We start from the raw sequence: 18,700 nt of genomic DNA, 5'->3' as shown, positions 1-18,700 counted from the left end.
CTGTACTTCCAAAATGAAGAAGGATAAATCAGAGATAGAATAGAAATGCCCATCGTCTTTTGTCTTTAAATTGGAAATTATACGCTGCTAAAAAAAAAAAGAAATTGGGGAAACCAAAAAAAAGCAAAGACCCAAAATAGAAGCTCCATCTAAAACCTTAAAACAAACGATTAATAAAAGTTTCTTCACACTGCTGTAAGAAGAACGAAATAAAAACTCAATTTAGTTTTATATTTTTTTCTATCAGCAGCTCCAGTAATTTTAATTTGCAATTAAAAAAAACAATCACAGTGATATTTTATTTTTTTTTTTTAGTCAGATTTTCTTTTCTTTTTTTTGTTATTTTGTGTGTTTTGAAATATTGGGGGTAGGTAGTACAAGTACAATATTTTTTTTATTATAAAGAAGGCGAAGTTTTACTTCTCGGGGGTCGTAAAACGCTCTTGCCAGCCACCGACACCGAAAAAACATCCTCTATCCTCTGTCTTCTGCACTTAGTTGCGTCCTCCCTTCTCGTCACATTCACGCCTCAGATGCCCGCTCTTGCCACAGCTGTAGCAAGTCTTTGTTGCATCCGGGCAATACTTGGAAATGTGACCGGCTCTGTTGCACTTGTAACAGGATAAACTAGAGTTGGACGAGCCACGGCTATCGTTCATCTGTTCGGGACAGTTGCGGGCCCAGTGGCCGAGTTTGTTGCATTTGTAGCATGTTGGGTTGTCCATTTGGGTGCAGTCTTTGGAAATGTGACCAATTCCGTTGCAGCGATAGCAACGCTCCGATTCTTCGGGGCATGCACGAGCGTAGTGCCCGGTTTGGTTGCATTTGTAGCATTTTTCACGGTTACCTCCGCCGCCGCCACCACGACGCATGTCGCCGCGACCACCATCTCGACCACCGCCATCGCGTCCGTCGCGTGAATCCCGGAGCCCGGAATTACAGTCACGGGCATAATGGCCGGGGCGATTGCATTTGTAGCAAGCTGATGATGATGACATTGTTGTTGATTTTTTTTGTGTTGTTTTTGAAGTTTTTTTTGGAATAACTTTGATTTAACTTCAAAGAATTGGGTACTTCTTCACTGGAACTAATTTAATTAATAGAAATAAAAACTCCCAAAAAACTGTCTCCACCACCACGGCACAAAATGCAAATCGAAATGGCTGCCGTCCAAATAAAGCCTCCGACTTGTGAGAAAATTTTAATGCCCACATAAATACCGGCTGCATGCTGAACTCGTGTTGCCTCATTTATTTTTTGGGGTTGTTAATAGGAGGATTTTTAGATATTTCAATTGTGGCAAGACTGATGTGTATTTCGAGGGTGTTTGCATCAAGGAGTTGAAAATATATATTTTATTTTAGGTTCCTGAAAGGAATCATGTATTTATTTAGCCAATGAGCGTGAGCAGAGTGAAATTATATGACAGATCTTCTTTGCATTGCAGTTTTTATTTGCATTTTAAGGAGAGAGGGAGAAAAACATTTCTGCTTGACCTGTGGTCCGTTCTTTTATGAAATAAAGTTGGTTGGTTGTTATGTCATAAAAAATCATTGTTGTTTTTGTTAGGTTTAATTTCCATACAAGCCTAGAACGCAGATCGAAATAAATTTTGGATCCCATACAAAATTCTATCTCTCTCAAATTTATCTAAAATTTACTTGAGAATTTCAGCCGACTTGTGCGCAGATTCAGCTAAAAAATAACTACAACGGCCACTTTTTGCAAAAAGTCAAAAAGTGAAAATTTTCATAGTTTTTCCGACTGCAAAATTTAAAATAATATGCAGAAAGCTTATTTTTTGGTTTCAAAAACAACTTTTGTATTTTTTTTTCCAAAAATAAATGGAGCTTGAAAGAAATAAAAAAATTTTACTTTTGTAAATTTCCCACTTTTTCACTTTTAAGCGTCATTGTAGTTAACTACTTATAACGAGACAAAAGTCAAGAAAAACAGAGCAAAAAATTTAATGCTAAAATGTATCTCGATTTGCGTACTAAGCTAAAGGAACGACAAATGGCAGCTCGCCGTAGCGTCGCCCATGATAAATAGTTTATCTCTTTTATAATGGTCGTCGCCACTCGTGCCCCCTTATTTGTTTCTTTTAATTTGTGAAAATCAATTACCTAACAAAGAATTCTAATTATAAAAATTGGAAAAAAGGTGGAGGGACAACCCCGAAAAACGTAAAGATGCATGAGTGTCAACTTAGCGAAACACCCATCACTGATCCAAACGGGACTAGGTGCATAATTTGCCGTTATTTAGTCGTTAATTAGTTGTGGTAATTTTGATTTTGTCGTTCATTGTTTTCATATATATTTTTGATGTTTCGCTAACTTGATATCAACTTAGCGAAACAACAACTCTTAAAAAAGGTCTTTTTGAAAACTTGAGTATGCCGGAATTTGCCGTTAATTAGTCGTTAATTAGTTGTGATAATTTCGATTTTGTCGCTCATTGATTTCATAGGAAAATATGTTGTTTCGCTAACTTGATATCAACGACAAAATTGAAATTGGTACAACTAAATCGAGGGTCCCGAACAACAGGTGCAAGCCACGCTTTGATGCGTTAAGTTTAAGCTACTTTTTAAGCGAAAATTGGTAAATTCGTGTCAAGTTAGCGGAACAACACTCAATTTGAATGAAAACAGTGAGCAACAAAATTGAAATTGGCACAACTAATTTGAGGGTCTCAAATGGCAAATTTTGGTATAAGCCACGCTTTGATGCGTCAAGTTTAAGTCACTTTTTGAAGCAAAAATTGGTAAATTCATGTCAAATTGGGAAAATGTCAAAAATTTGAAAGAAAACAGTGAACGACAAAATTGAAATTGGCACAACTAATTAACAACTAATTAACGGCAAATTCCCTCATACTTAGTTTTCCAAAAAAAAAAATTGTTTAGAGATGGTGTTTCGCTAGGTTGATATCAAGTTAGCGAAACAACATATTTTCCTATGAAATCAATGAGCGACAAAATCGAAATTATCACAACTAATTAACGACTAATTAACGGCAAATTCCGGCATACTCAAGTTTTTAAAAAGACCTTTTTTAAGAGTTGTTGTTTCGCTAAGTTGATATCAAGTTAGCGAAACATCAAAAATATATATGAAAACAATGAACGACAAAATCAAAATTACCACAACTAATTAACGACTAAATAACGGCAAATTATGCGCCTAGTCCCGTTTGGATCAGTGATGGGTGTTTCGCTAAGTTGACACTCATTAAAGATGCTGATATAAATAATATCATGGAATTTCATTCATGCTTTAATATTTACTGTAGATAAGAAGTGGTGCGTTCACGATCTGTTTGAAAAAAAAAATAAAATTTTACATTTTCATTAGGCCTGTTGCACCAGATTGTGAATACCCCTGATAATTTTCATACAAAATCAGCGCAATAAAATCCCAAACGAAAATTTTGTTTACACAACTAGGTATGCTAGAATATTTGGAGAAATTTAAAACATTTGTCACTCATCACGTTTAATTGTTCAGGTCATTTTTCTTACTCCAAAAGAACTTTTTATTGTTGCAATTTTCCGGCAAAACAAAATCCCAAACTAAGAACTTTACTTTGAGGACTTGAACAATTTTCGTTTCGCATCCCCAACTAGCACAACAGCTTCTATAAATTGAGATCTCACAGGTACTACTTTTTATACAGCTTGTATTGAGCTTGCTTCAGAATTTAATTGCTTATAGAAGTTCGAACTTGTTTAACAACTTCTAATAAGTTGTTTAAATACTGTTAAAGAAACTTAAACGAAAAAAGTTTGTTTTCGGAAAAGCCTGCTTAGTGAGTTTATAGGAGCTTTACAGAAATTACCAAGTTTATTATTTGATTTTTGGTTTTGATATTGAATAATCTAGCTCGGACACTTTTTGGTTTTGACATTGAATAATTTAGCTCAGACATTTTTTTTTTGACATTTCTGCTATTTGAACTGATTAAGTTTTTGATTTCATTAATGAATATACTAGGATGGCCGAGTGGGTTGAGTGGCGGACTGCCACCAAGTAGGTACGAAGTTCGATTCCTGGGTGTGGTAAAAAAAATTATATACTTTTAAAATTATTATCAATAGATATACTTAAAACTAATGGAATAATATATATAATTTCAGATCAAAAGATAAAATTCATGATTAAAAATAAAATAAAAACCAGTTAAAAAAGAATTCTTTTTTGTTTTTGTAGTTGTTTTTTTAATTTCGATAAGACATGTATTAAAGAGCTATACAAGCTCTTCCGAAGCTATCTGTCAAATCTCAAAGCTTCGGTAGAGCTTCGGTAAAGCTTCGTTTAAACTTCTTATAGAGGGTCAGAGGTATAACGTTCTCCTTTTTCCATGCCCAACAACCTTACTAAAGTTTAAAAGAAGCTGAAATGTAGCTTTTGTAATACCTTAACCGAAGCTGAAATGTTAGTTGGGATCAGCAGCGTACTGAGCTTGAATTTTGTGAAATCGGGCTCATTTATAACGATTTTTATAAAAAGCCACACATACATATTTTTTTTTAAATCGAAGTCTTGATGAATTCAGGCATTAGTGATTTAAAAACAATCTGTACACAGCTTTATGAAAATGCAGTGTAGCCAACCGTTGGGTGCCGTGAAATAACGCCGAGCGAAATAACGCCGAATTCCAAAATTCGGCGTTATTTCACTTTACAAAAGCGAAATAACGCCGAATTTCAACATTCGGCCTTATTGCGCTTTGTCAAAGTGAAATTACGCCGATTCGGCGTTATTTCACTTTTTCAGTGAGGAAAATCTTGCTAAGTGGAGCTTAGGAAAAATTTCTATGTAACCACCTGCAGTCAGTTTGGTATTGAAATGCCATATTTTTGGCACAGGGACATAAGGCCCATGGAATAACAGCCACTATTATTGTGGGGCTTACATCCCGCTTGAGTGAGACATAAGTTCCAAATTAAATGTGGGGCTTATGTCAAACTCAGGTTGGACAAAAGACCCACAAATAAAGGATGGGCGTTATGTCTCACTAACAAAGAATTTACAAATTATAAAATTATCTCCCAACTGAATAACTGTATTTGGGATAGTTACATAATTCGATTTTGCACTTATGTCCCACCTTATTGGCAAATAAGCCGATTCAATAGTGTATCCAATCAAGGGGATTGCAGCAGAGCAGCATGCTCTCAGCCTCCAAAAATATTTCACTGTTTATAAACCTAAGTATCTTGGGTTTTATTGTTTTATTTATGTGTATACCAAACAACAAAGATATGTTTGTGTTATAACTTGGCAAACGCGAAGAGAAAAATTCGCGCGAATTTTTATTTTCACACCTCAAAATTGATTCTCCCGTGGGCAAAATTTTTTTCCGCTTCGCGTTTGGGTTCCAAAAATTAAATAGATTCTCATGTAAGAAATTTGTGTCCGCTTTGCTTTCCACCAATTAAAACAGGTGGGATCTATTTGTTTCTTATCATTATTTTATTCAAAGTTTCTTTTGCATTTAAAGACTCTGGAACAAAACGCGAATAAAATATACCAAAGTTATAATTGTTCATTATTGTTTTATATTTCGAAAAGCGTGGGGCTTATGTCCCACTTAAATGAAAAATATATGGAGCTTATGTCCCACTCAAGTGGGATATAATTCTTAAATTAAATGTCAACCCACTCAAGTGGAACATAACTCCCATAAATAAAAAGTGGGTGCTATATCCCTGGGCCTTTTGTCCCTGCGACATGTTTTTGTACCTTCTTGAGACTAATCTGTTAATGAATAAATAAGAGGCACATAAGACAAAAAACTTTTTTGGAACCTATACCTCGCTTGGATGGACATAAGTCCCAAATTGGTATTGGGGCCATTCTGCCTTAATAAATTAGGGCCTTATATGCCTTTGAAAATAAAAAAGGTTAGAATTTTAATATACTGGTTAACTTAGGTCCACTTCTATGCTCACATTTCTAGCATTCGGCCTTATTTCTCACTTGGGACTCGGCGTTATTTCACTTTGACAAAGCGCAATAAGGCCGAATGTTGAAATTCGGCGTTATTTCGCTTTTGTAAAGTGAAATAACGCCGAATTTTGGAATTCGGCGTTATTTCGCTCGGCGTTATTTCACGGCACCCAACCGTTGCAAATGAAAAAAATATAAGCAGATTTCATAGCTGTGAACATTTTATTTCCGCAGCACTAACTATTTGAACGCTACATTAAAGGCATGTGCTGAGTTTTTTTTAAATTTAATTGAAAGTCTAGTACGCAGCCGAAACGAAATTTCCCATACAAAAATAGCATAACGAAATCTTGAACGAAATTAAATTTTTTTTTGTTTTGAAACTTATTTTCTGATATATTTTCTTTCATTTTTTGATTTATATTTTTATTATTTTGACTTTTGCATAATACTTGATGAGAAAAACATTTCGGTGTTGACTTTGGTGACATAGCGACATTGCGAAACAGCGACATGGCGACATCAGCCACATAGTAGCATGGTAACATAGCGACATGGCGACATGGTGACAAAAAGTGATATAGCGACATGGTGACATAGCGACATGGCGACATAGCGACATGGAGACATAACGACATGGCGACATAGCGGCACGGCGACATCTTGACATGGCGACATGGCAACATAGCGACAAGGCGACAAAGCGACATGGCGACATAGCGACACGGCGACATAGCGACAAGGCGACATAGCGACATAGTTACACGGCGACATAGCGACACGGTGACATAGCGACATAGCGAAATGGCGACATAACGACATGGCGACATAACGAAATGGCGACATAACGACATGGCGAAATGGCGACATGGCGCCATAGTGACACGGCGACATGGCAACCCCAACTAACATTTCAGCTTCGGTTAAGGTATTACAAAAGCTACATTTTAGCTTCTTTTAAACTTTAGTAAGGTTGTTGGGCATGGAAAAAGGACCCAAGTAACAATTTAGCTTTCATAAGGGTCAATGCAAGCTATTTTTTGACTTGTTTAAGAAGAAGGACAAGTCTTATGCAAATCATTTTGGCGCACATTACCGAATTTCCCCAAGACCTTCCTCCACAGGCAATCCACAAGCTTATAGCTTGTGACGAACAGCGTAAAACGACCTTATGCAGGCCTTTTTACAAAACAATGAAACATTTTAGGGAAACTATAGCTTCGCTAAGGAAACTATCATTTGCATTGGATGTTATAATAAGGCCTTATGGAGGTTGTTATAAGATGTTGAATTTATGAATAAAAAAAAAGATTTTATTGATTTTTTTTTCTTTTTGTTTCTATTTTGTTTTTTCTTCTTTTTTGGCCATGTCAATGCTTTTCCTGTCGTTCTGAAATGGGAAGAATTTTATTTTAATTGAAAAAGAACATATTTTTTTTTAATTTCACATATGGCCCCGCCAGGAATCGATCCCACGTACCTCTGCATACCAAGCCAGCACTTTACCAGTAGACCATACTCGAATATTAAAGATGAGTGGCAAAAAGGGAGCTAATTGAAACCTCACATAAAAATGCAATGTTTTTTTCTAAAGTGTTACAAACATTGCATATCTGCAGGATAAAAGCTTTGCATACTTATTGGTGAAAAACATTGCATACTTGAGAGATGAAAACATTGCATACTTACAAGAACCTCTTGGAACAGGTCTTATGAAAGCCTTCTGTCACTTGAAAATAGAAGGCTTCTTTAAAACGGTTCAAACAGGTCTTATGAAGGTCTTCTTTAACTTATATTTACAAGGCTTCTTCTAAACACTTCGAGATAGCCTTAAGGAGACCTCCTTTGTTTCCAAAATGGATGATTTGCGTAAGTAAGCTTTAAACTAAGCTTATACAAACTATAGCTTGCCGAATCGAAGAAAATGGACCTTATGCAAGTAAAATTGTTACTTGGGGAGAACGTTATACAAGTTTGACCCTCTATAAGAAGTTTAAACGAAGCTTTACCGAAGCTCTACCGAAGCTTTGAGATTTGACAGATAGCTTCGGAAGAGCTTGTATAGCTCTTTAATACATGTCTTATCGAAATTAAAAAAACAACTACAAAAACAAAAAAGAATTCTTTTTTAACTGGTTTTTATTTTATTTTTAATCATGAATTTTATCTTTTGATCTGAAAATATATATATTATTCCATTAGTTTTAAGTATATCTATTGATAATAATTTTAAAAGTATATAATTTTTTTTACCACACCCAGGAATCGAACTTCGTACCTACTTGGTGGCAGTCCGCCACTCAACCCACTCGGCCATCCTAGTATATATTCATTAAAGGCTTGGCCACACCGGAGGGTATGCGGTAGCGGTACGGGTAGAGGTAACGGTACTTGTATGAAAAAATTCCAAACTGACATATCAACGTTCAGATGTGGAATTTTTTTCATACAAATATCGTTACCGCTACCCGTACCTCTACCGCATACCCTCCGGTGTGGCCAAGCCTTAAATGAAATCAAAAACTTAATCAGTTCAAATAGCAGAAATGTCAAAAAAAAATGTCTGAGCTAAATTATTCAATGTCAAAACCAAAAAGTGTCGGAGCTAGATTATTCAATATCAAAACCAAAAATCAAATACTAAACTTGGTAATTTCTGTAAAGCTCCTATAAACTCACTAAGCAGGCTTTTCCGAAAACAAACTTTTTTCGTTTAAGTTTCTTTAACAGTATTTAAACAACTTATTAGAAGTTGTTAAACAAGTTCGAACTTCTATAAGCAATTAAATTCTGAAGCAAGCTCAATACAAGCTGTATAAAAAGTAGTACCTGTGAGATCTAAATTTATAGAAGCTGTTGTGCTAGTTGGGACATATAGCGACATCAGGGGCGTACACTCCCTTGGGGCAAGCAGGGCGGTGCCCCGGGGCCCCCAACCGACCCCAGGGCCCCCACTGGAGCCAATGCAGAGAAGCAAACTGTTAACATAAATTGAGTTACGAAGTAACCAGGGAGACAAATTATGTCATTCAGTGTAATGTATAATGCATTGGTAGCCACACAATTTATGTATATTGATTTTAAAAAAAAGTTACCCCAGGGGCCCCCAAAAAAAATAAACTGCTTTTTTAAAAGAAAAATTATAATTTTATCTTAGGGCCCCAAAAAATATTACTTGAAAAATCTTTGCCACCACAAATAATACATTAGGGGCCCCAAAACAGCAAAAAAATATTATTTGAGGATCTTCAAAAGTGGTTCAAAACAATCAAATGGAAAATTAAATATAAATTCAGGGGCCCCAACATAAATACATCAGGGCCCAAAATAAAAACATTACGTTATTGGTGGCATTCCGAATATTACTTCAGAACAGAGGCCCCAATACCTTTTAATTCTTGGCTCCAAAAAAATTATATTATATTTTAGGGGCCTCTAAGCACTTAATTTTGAGGCTCTAAAAATAATTTTTCAGGGGCCCCAAAATAAAAAAAAAATATGTCTGATGATGGAAAATAAAATATGTTTTTATTACTTCAGAACAGAGGCCCCAAGAACTATCAATCCTAAGCTAAAAAAATTTTTATTTTAGGGGTCTCTAAATATTTTATTTTGGGGGCCCCTAGTACAAGTGTTTACTACTTTTATGAGAGACATTTTAAGTAAGTATAGCAAAGTGCATTACGAACATATTAGGTGTGTTTTTTATTACCACCGGTGTTAACTGGACAAAAAAAACGCCTCGGGGCTTAACCTGAAATCTTGGCAGCACTGTATATTGAATGTTCCGAAAACAGCAGACAAAACAAAAATTTAGAGTTGTCATATTTTTCGCTTTAGTCATTTTCTTGTATTTTTCTTGTATGTTTTACAAAGAGATACAAAAATGTATGCTAGCAAAACTATTTTAATACATTTTGTCCTTCCAAACGTGAATTTTCACGTTTTTTAACAAATTCTAAACAATTTATGAAAAAATTAGTTTGGTAGCACAGATTTAAAACTCTTCAAAGAGTTAAGCCCAGAGAAATCTCCGGGCTAAACAACTAAGCCCAAGAGGCTAAGGTGTTGTTGTATTTAACATGTAAGTTGCTTAGCCCAGACTGCGTTTTTTTTGTCCAGTTAAGACCGGTTGTAATAAAAAACACACCTATTAAAAGATTAAAATAAACCTAAAACTAAATAAGCCATACAAAAAAAAAACGTATGGCGTATACGTAATTTTCTTTTGTAACTAAGGGGCCCCCAAATATCAAAGGGGCCCCAAATTTTAGTCTTACCCCGGGGCCCCGGTGACTCAACGTACGCCACTGAGCGACATAACGACATGGTGACATTTTTAATAAATTCAAACATAGTGACATGGCAACATATCGTCGCCCTAGTATTGGAGTGCCAAATTGCATTTTTTGAACTAGGTATGCAGTCGTATGTTTTCGAAGTTGCTCTTTTCAAATCTGCTATCCGTTTTTTTCTATCTTTTTTCGTTGCCGAGATATTCACTATTGTTTTGACAAAAACAAGAAATTTTGGCATTTACGTCAAATTTTTCATGCAATGCAAGAAAATTTTGAGATTTGTTTTGACGTACGTTGTGTTTTTTTTTTTGACGTACGTGTATATGAATAAAAGAAACTTTTGATTTTCATGGCGTATACGGCAAACTCATTTTGGACAAAAATTTAAATATTTTGAAAACTAAACGAATTGCAGATGTCCAATAGCATGTATATAAAAGACATTTTAATTATAGGTGTGTTTTTTTGTTTATCTATATAGATTTTGTGCAAAAAAACGACATCGAGATTTTTGAAATCAAAACAATTTACGTGTTAAATACAACAAAAACTTTATCTGTATAGATTTTTGAAAAATCCAGATAATTATCCAGATTTTACTTTCTCTCGATAAAAACAGTAGTGCCAAGGTGGTTTAATTGTTGTGTTCATATGGAAATATCTGAAAATATTAACAAAAAAAAAAGCGGAGAAAACGAGGTTTGAAAAAAACTCTCATAGAAAAAAATAATCAAAAATTTGTTTGACATGGTTGCATTGAAATGTTAATATCTCGAGATATACGCAATGCACTTTTCAGATAAAAGTCTTAAATGGATCCTGATAAGATTGTTGAACAGATATGTATATAAAATTACCAAAGTTTTTTCGAAAAATTAGAAATAAAAATAAAAAAGTTTTCACATTTGATTTTAAAAAAATCGAAAAAAAAATTCAATATGGCTACCTTCAAACGCTTATAACACAAGAACGACGTAACTAATGTTAATGGTCATGGTCTTAAAATGTAGCTAAGAATATACAGATTATTTTTGGTTTTTTGTGAAAAAAAAATTTTTTGAATCCAACATGGATGCCATGGCCATCATTGTATATATATTTCCATAGTACTATCATGAAGTAAAACGATCCTAGGAACTCTAGTGGTGACTTGAAAAAGCAGAATTTGTATGAAAAAACCACACTGAGCGCCACCTCAAAAAAGTGGCGACATCAACTAATACTAAATTCGACTTCATGATAGTACTATAGAAATATATATACAATGATGGCCATATGAAAATTTTTGTTTGCATCCAACATGGATGTAATGGCCTTCCCACTTCGGAGTTAAAATAAAAAAAAAAACAAAAGCAACATTTTTGACAGACAGCTGACAAAGTATATGTACAGTGGTGCCAAATGTTTGCATGGATTTCAAAAATCTCGATGTCGTTTTTTTGCACAAAATCTATATAGATAAACAAAAAAACACAGCTTATATATCATACTAAAATATCAAAAAATACCAGCGGTTAGTTCTTTCGCAATTATCTTCCGAACACTTAAATGCGATTTCCCAAAAATGTAAAAATGGCGTATACGGCACTTAAATACTAGGGCGACGATATACAAGGCTATAAGGCTTAAAATTTTTTTGTTTTTATATATTTTACAATTTTGTTTAACATTTAAATTTATGCTGAGTATTTTATTTTTAATAAATTCAAACTAATTAGAAATATATACAGAATGTAGTAATGCTTAAAGTTTTACCTCCCATTATTGAAGTAACAAAAGAAAAAGAAGTATAACTATAACGAAAAGGTAAATCTAGAGTACACTTTGCAGCTACAAATGGAAAACAACATTTGAAGTGAAACTTGTCGATAACCCTTGTGTTCCCCACTTTATGAAGTTTCCGCTGTCATACGCACTAGATGCACTTTCAAAATACCAAAACAAAACACAATAAATTATCAAAAATTAAAAAATAAAAGTTTCTCAAATCATATCTTTAAATAAAAACTAAATAAAAAACCATTATTACTAAAGCTATCTTATTTGTGGTACAAATCCGTAAATTCTAATTTTCTCCAAAAAAAAGTCCCCAAAAAAGTAAAGATGGGTAAACGACAGCATCAAAAGGACAAAATGTAAGAACAAATCTAAAATAAAGTATGTAAACTACAATTTAGCTATTTGCAGGTATCTGACCTACACTGAATGGTCAGAATTGTATGGCGGAAAGAAAACCGAATCCGCCGAAAATGAACACATCAAATTCAAGCGTCTTCCCTTCGACCACTGCTGCATAACAATGATACCCTTTGAAATTCCTTATAGCGACAAAGATGGCAATGTCTTTGAACTCCAAGCAATCATTGATTTCCTTAAGATGTTTAAGATTAATCCAATCACTGGCAAACCCCAAGATGCCAAAGCCTTGGTTCCATTGAAATTTCACAAGAATTCCGATGGCGACTATCATTGTCCGGCTTTGTTCAAACCATTTACAAAGAATTCCCATATTGTAGCCGTCGCTGTCACAGGCAATGTCTTCTCCTGGGAAGCAATTGAACAATTAAATATCAAAACAAAGAACTGGAAGGATCTAGTCGATGATACTCCCTTTTTGCGAAAAGACTTAATAACCATTCAAGATCCGCAGCACTTGGAAAAGTTTGATATTTCGAAATTTCATCATATAAAGAAGAATCTACGGGTTTTAACTGAAGATGAAATTTCAGACAAACTCATGGGTTCCAAAGGTCGTATCAAGTCGATGAATTTGGAAACTAAAGAAACATTGGCTCAGTTGGAAAAAGACTATCAGCCAGCTGCTGAGACTGCAGTTGCAGAAAAGAAACTTGTTGATAAATTCAATGCAGCTCATTTTTCTACGGGAGCTGTGGCTGCTAGTTTTACATCGACAGCCATGGTTCCAGTGTCTAATCATGAAGCAGCACGAATTGATGATGATACTGTCAAGTATGAACGAGTTAAGAAGAAGGGTTATGTTAGGATAACTACGAATTTTGGACCTCTGAATTTTGAGATTCATTGTGATACGGTTCCGAAGGCGAGCGAAAATTTTATTAAACATTGTTCGAATGGATATTATGATGACACTATTTTACATCGATCTATAAGGAATTTTATGGTAAAAACGAAAAGAAAAATAAATTTATTCTTATTTTTTTTTCTTTAGATTTTAGGTATTGAAGTGAGCACCAGGCAGAAAGAAAGTTGTTTAGCTTTCTTCTAATTCCTCCAGTTGAGGTGGTGTTCTGGTCTCGAGCAATTAACGAATGATAGGGGACATTGCACTGCAGCGGTGTGTTTGGGTATTGTGCCTCATTTATAGTTTCTAGGTAGTTCTCTTACAACTCTACGTTTGAATTAGTTGTCTTGACGAATTTAAGTATTTTAAGTATTTCAAGAAATAGTATAAACATGAGTGCTTTGTTACCCAGAATATTGTTAAATGAATGTAGTTTAGTTTAGTTTATTGGCTTCAAAAGTTAATACAAATTATATATTCTTAATTTAAAATATCATAAGTCTTTAAATGGTATGGCCGAGAGCCGTCTACCAGACTGACGTTAAAAAAATTCCTGAGAATTGGGCAAACTCCTAGGAAGTGGAATACATCTTCGCGTTCTTTGCGATTGCACAAAACGCACAATATTGGCAGTTATGAGGGATATAGTTTAAACCGACGAGTTCACCTCTTACTTTAAATAACAAGCTAATTTTTTCAAAACTGTTTTTAGCTATGAGGTAGGTCTCGTGGTTCAAGAAGTGGTTCACTTTGCTTTAGTATGCTCTGTAGATGATATTGCCGGCTTTTTTCAGCAAGTCACCAAATTTTACCTTAAGCACATCAGTATTTTCGTCAACTGATTTGACAATGTTGATGAACACTTGATTGCTTATTTCTGCCATTCTTTAGCACACGTTTCTCCAAAAAGAGTGGTCACATTCCTGTTTCAATGAATGAATGTATGTGCGGGGAAGTGGCATTGCGACCCTTAAGTCTATTGTGCCCCCAATTAAGCGGCAAGTTGTTTCTTTCAGCACGTTCTCCAGGTTGATACCTTTCAGGTTTTTAATTATTTGGGGTATTTCAAGCGACGGTAGATTTTTAACTACTATCTGTTGCTGGCTTGGGTTGCAAAGTATGTGTTCTGGCTGGTGTCTCTTCGTCATTATTGCAGAATCTGCAGGTAGCACTGTCTCCCAGGCCAAGATTGTTAAGGTGTTTTCTCAATTTGCAGTGGCCTGTGAGGATCTTTTTTATTATTCTCAGGTTGTTCCTACTCAGATTGATGCTGGTTTTATATCTTTTTTTGGTTTGAAATTCTCAAATAGTAATTTTGCCTGCCTCAATTTAGAAGTTTGTTCGTTTGGCCTACTCATCATTTTTGTATCATTTGTTTGATTGTTGCGTTGAAGTGTTGTGGCACCTGCTTTTGTTAAGGAGTCTACTACTTCGTTCTTTTAAACTCCAAAAAATAAAGGGACCCAGTAGAGTGTTATTTTATTATATAATAAGTTTGGAGTTCGCTTGGCGATCTGACATGATGACAAGATGATAAGATGGATGCAGGATGTGTACCATATCTCGTAATTTTTTGAATCATGTTTGCACTTCTATACCACAGTATGATTTGGGACGTATAAGTCTGCCTTTTCAAAGGAGTTTGATACTAATTTATCTTAACGTCTCGTTTTAAGGACCCAGTAGACTTTTACAAGTTTAGCTAACTACCATAGTCTTATACTAAAGGCGTGTTTTTTTGGCAAATCTATCAGTAGTAGGATTTCCCAAATACCAACACTGAACAAAAATTTGTATGCGCGTACAAAGAGAAAAGAAAAAGTAAACTTATGCACTTTGTTAAAATTCTATCCGCAGAACGATTTAGGTTCTATTCTTATCGGCAGCTGGGTGTTGATTTTGCATTTCATGTAAACGCCAACTGTGAATGCGGATACCAATGCCAAAAAAACACAGATTAGGTTGGAGTTATAGCATACAATTGTATTGCTTTAATGCGACTAAAACATTGTTGTAAACATGACCCAGTGATCTCAGTGGTTATAACTTTACTCATTTGGCTAGGTCGATATCCAATTTGTTTCCTGCGATTCTGCCCAAGACGCAAGAGTTCCATTCTATTTTTTCAAGAATGATGTTTAATACATTACAGTTCATTCCCTTTTCTTTAGCTTTGGGACGTCTGTATAATATCTTTAACTACTCTTGCTGATTATTATACGTTCTCCATCCTAATCCTGAACAAACGATGACTAAATAGTAATGCGAAATCTTCCCTGTTTCTTTCAAAAACTCTGAGCCGAGACCGTCATCGTCAGGTCCAGCAGCTTTAATAGAAAGCAATTTTAATTCATCTTCTGTGACATTACTTGTAAAACTCTGTTTAATGCTTTTATAGAAAAAAATCAGGAGGTTCAAAAGCCAAATATATTCAAAAAGATGTATACATTCTCTTGCTTAGATCCAAGGTGGAGACCCAACTGGAACTGGAACAGGTGGAACTTCCATATGGAACAAAAAATTTGAAGACGAATTCCGCCCAAATCTATCCCATACAGGACGTGGCATTCTCTCAATGGCGAATTCAGGACCCAATACTAACTCTTCTCAATTGTAAGCACAATCTTATCAACAATTCTAACCTTAACACTTTCAATAAAAAATCTCTTTTAGTTTCATAACGTACCGATCCTGCCGTCATTTAGATGGAAAACATACAATTTTTGGCAAACTTGTCGGTGGCATGGAGACACTAAATGAAATGGAAAAAATCGAAGTCGACAACAAAGATCGTCCAATAACGGATATTGTAGTTCAAAAAGTTCAAGTATTTGTTGATCCATTTCAAGAAGCTGAAGAGGAATTAGCTCGTGAACGAGCCGAAGAAGCAGCGAAAGAAGTGAAAATAGTAACTGAAGTTGCAAAACAAAAACGAATGAATGAGAAGCTCAAAGTGTACAGAGAAGGTGTGGGAAAATATTTGGATTTAAATAGCCTTAAAGAGAAAATGAAAGCTTCAACTAGTTCAACATCGACTTTAGTCACTCTAGGTGCTCCACCGAAGAAACGAAAAGAAAGCAACTCTCAGTTTGGAGATTTCAAATCCTGGTAGTTAATTTTTTGTTTCAAATAAAATAAATGTTAAATCAAGAATTTTTATATCAAATCTTTATTCATCAGTTGACTGTTCGCGCTCTTTCCACTTTTCTTTCATTTCGGCTAGTTTTTTTTGTCGCCGATTTTTCTCGCTTGACTTTCGACCATCGATAGCCTTTTTTTGCATTTCAATTGAGTACTCACCATTATAGAGAAGATCCAATTTGTTTAGTAAAATCTTTCGAGCTTCTTCTCTATTTCGATATGCAACTCTGTGGATGTGACACTTGACGACAATATTGGTTGGTATATGACGGAGCTGGACACAGTTTGATGTCTTGTTGGTTGCTTGTCCTCCAGGTCCACTTCCTCGAACAAAAGTTTCCTCTAATTCTGATTCAATTAGTTTTGGAAATCTTGAGTAATCGAGAGTGGCTTTAAAACGATAACTATTAACTAAGGTGTTGCGAAGAATTGTTTGGATGATTGTAGATTTATAAAATACGGCCATTTTTTAATAAAGTTTCACCGCGCTAAGAAGATAAGTTTAATCATCATAACCATAAAATAGGAATTGAAAAAAAAGTTTCCTACCTTGAAGCTAAATTCGATGTCTGCTTGGTTGGAGAGTTCTTGGTTGGAGCGAAATTCTCTACGAATTCTTCCAAGGAAATATGACTTGTCAGTTAGATACAATTGGTTGCCGTATCTTATTAGATGCTTATAAAGACGCAAGATTTGTTGTTTGGATGGTTGAGGCATTTTATTTCATTGACAAATTATAAATAAAATCTTGCTATTTTGCAAAAATTTAATATACCCAAAAGGCCGACCAAAAATAAAAAACAGCTGAGTTGCGTCAATTTTTTGACAACTATTTTATAGCGTTTCAGGTTATAACTAAATTGAAAAATTAAGGGTTAGATGACATCTCGGAGACATCATCATGCCCCATTAAATATTAGCTTCCATTTATCGTTTTACTAAATCGCTCTATGTCATGACTACCGTTGTCCCGGGTGTCGTTGTTTTGAATTTCGTTTCGTAATACGAAATAGGGCCCTGTTCCTTTGGGAGGTGGCAAAGTACTACTAGTAGTTTACTAGCGACTTTCAATGGAACGCACTCAAAGAACTCAATACAAATCGTATCTACTCGGGAAGAAGAGAATGAGTAGATGATAGTACTAGATTAACCAAAACATCTACTATTAGTAGCATGGACGTATTATATATAATACGTCCATGATTAGTAGACTACCACCTCCAATGGAACAGGGCTATTGTGTAACACGAAACGAACGAACGAAACGCAGAAAAAACGAAATCCAGAGAAACGAAAGTCATAAGCGATTATGAGATATGAAAACGATTTGAAGAAAATAAAGACAATCGTTAATTCAATACGAGTACCTACCGTTTTTTTAACGACTCTCGTTTAACACAATGCCGTTTTACGCAATAGGGGCCCAGTTTAAAAATTTAATCCAGCCCAAGTAACAATTTGGCTTGCATACGGTCCAATTTTTTCGATTCGACAAGCTATGGTTTGTATTAGTTTAAGGCTTGAGGCCCATACTATAATAGATGGACGGGGACGGAAACTAATGTCAAAACCGAACGAACCGTTTCTTTCCGTTAGTCAAATTCATCCGTTTACCCATAATTGTTTTAACAGAACGGAAGCATTATGTCAAGTTGTTTTTGGTTTCGAGAATTCATGTTTCATTTTCTTTCAGACTTAAAAATTTTATGTAAAAAATAAATAGATTTATTTTGTATAATAATTTATTTTGGTATACCAGAGAATTGAGCAAATGATAAACAAAATCGTAATCCTGACTGGGCTTCGTTTCCAGTCATTTCACATTCTTGGCGGTGTTGGGCAGAAATTTATTACACTGAATCTTTTTTATAATATTTTAAATAAATTTATTTGATAAAATAACAAAACTTATAAATGTTTTGTGAAAGGAAAGTGAGTTTACGTCCGAAAACAAACCCGACGTCAACGTACGCACTCTTCCGACTATTATAGTTGGCCTTTGAGCTTGATAACGCGGGTCAACCATTTTGGAAACAATAGAGGTCTCCTTAAGACTTCCTAGTATTTAGAGGAAACCTTGTAAATTATAGTTAAAGGCCTTTTTGAACCGTTCTAAGGAAGCCTCGTATTTTCAAGTGACAAAAAAAGCCTCTATAAGACTTGGGGTGACATTCTGTATCGCATAAAAGCGAACAAACGTTTTCGCATGTGCGAAAGATTTGATTCAGGCCATGTTCCAAGTATGCAATGTTTTTATCTTC

At 34.9% G+C, this 18,700-nt stretch overlaps 3 protein-coding genes across 3 annotated transcripts; 1 reads left to right on the top strand and 2 right to left on the bottom strand.

Moving 5' to 3' along the window:
- Positions 1–296: 296 nt before the first annotated feature.
- Positions 297–1,199, bottom strand: LOC129917749 (CCHC-type zinc finger nucleic acid binding protein). The gene has a single exon (XM_055997840.1). It carries the CDS (start codon positions 996–998, stop codon positions 495–497), a length of 504 nt encoding a protein of 167 aa, XP_055853815.1. The 5' UTR covers positions 999–1,199; the 3' UTR covers positions 297–494.
- An 11,005-nt stretch (positions 1,200–12,204) lies between these two features.
- On the top strand, positions 12,205–16,451 carry LOC129917742 (RING-type E3 ubiquitin-protein ligase PPIL2). The gene is made up of 4 exons (XM_055997834.1): positions 12,205–12,390; positions 12,443–13,397; positions 15,760–15,911; positions 15,972–16,451. The coding sequence occupies exons 1-4, from the start codon at positions 12,359–12,361 to the stop codon at positions 16,408–16,410; spliced, it is 1,578 nt and encodes a 525-aa protein (XP_055853809.1). The 5' UTR covers positions 12,205–12,358; the 3' UTR covers positions 16,411–16,451.
- On the bottom strand, positions 16,445–16,923 carry LOC129917750 (mitochondrial translation release factor in rescue). Its single transcript, XM_055997841.1, has one exon. The coding sequence runs from the start codon at positions 16,903–16,905 to the stop codon at positions 16,468–16,470; it is 438 nt and encodes a 145-aa protein (XP_055853816.1). The 5' UTR covers positions 16,906–16,923; the 3' UTR covers positions 16,445–16,467.
- Between the last annotated feature and the right edge of the window lie 1,777 nt (positions 16,924–18,700).

Source organism: Episyrphus balteatus, chromosome 4 (assembly GCF_945859705.1).
Source record: "Episyrphus balteatus chromosome 4, idEpiBalt1.1, whole genome shotgun sequence".
In the NCBI taxonomy this organism is placed as follows: domain Eukaryota; kingdom Metazoa; phylum Arthropoda; class Insecta; order Diptera; family Syrphidae; genus Episyrphus; species Episyrphus balteatus.
Note: the sequence above shows the minus strand (reverse complement) of the source record. Positions and strands in the feature narration are given on the sequence as shown.

Bases quoted from the DNA above. Each gene is read 5' to 3' on its own strand.
- LOC129917749 (XM_055997840.1), bottom strand. From the start codon at position 998: ATGTCATCATCATCAGCTTGCTACAAATGCAATCGCCCCGGCCATTAT.
- LOC129917742 (XM_055997834.1), top strand. From the start codon at position 12,359: ATGGGTAAACGACAGCATCAAAAGGACAAAAT. The intron at 12,391-12,442 runs GTAAGAACAAAT...AGCTATTTGCAG, and splicing joins CAGCATCAAAAGGACAAAAT to GTATCTGACCTACACTGAAT. The intron at 13,398-15,759 runs GTAAAAACGAAA...TCTCTTGCTTAG, and splicing joins GATCTATAAGGAATTTTATG to ATCCAAGGTGGAGACCCAAC.
- LOC129917750 (XM_055997841.1), bottom strand. From the start codon at position 16,905: ATGGCCGTATTTTATAAATCTACAATCATCCAAACAATTCTTCGCAAC.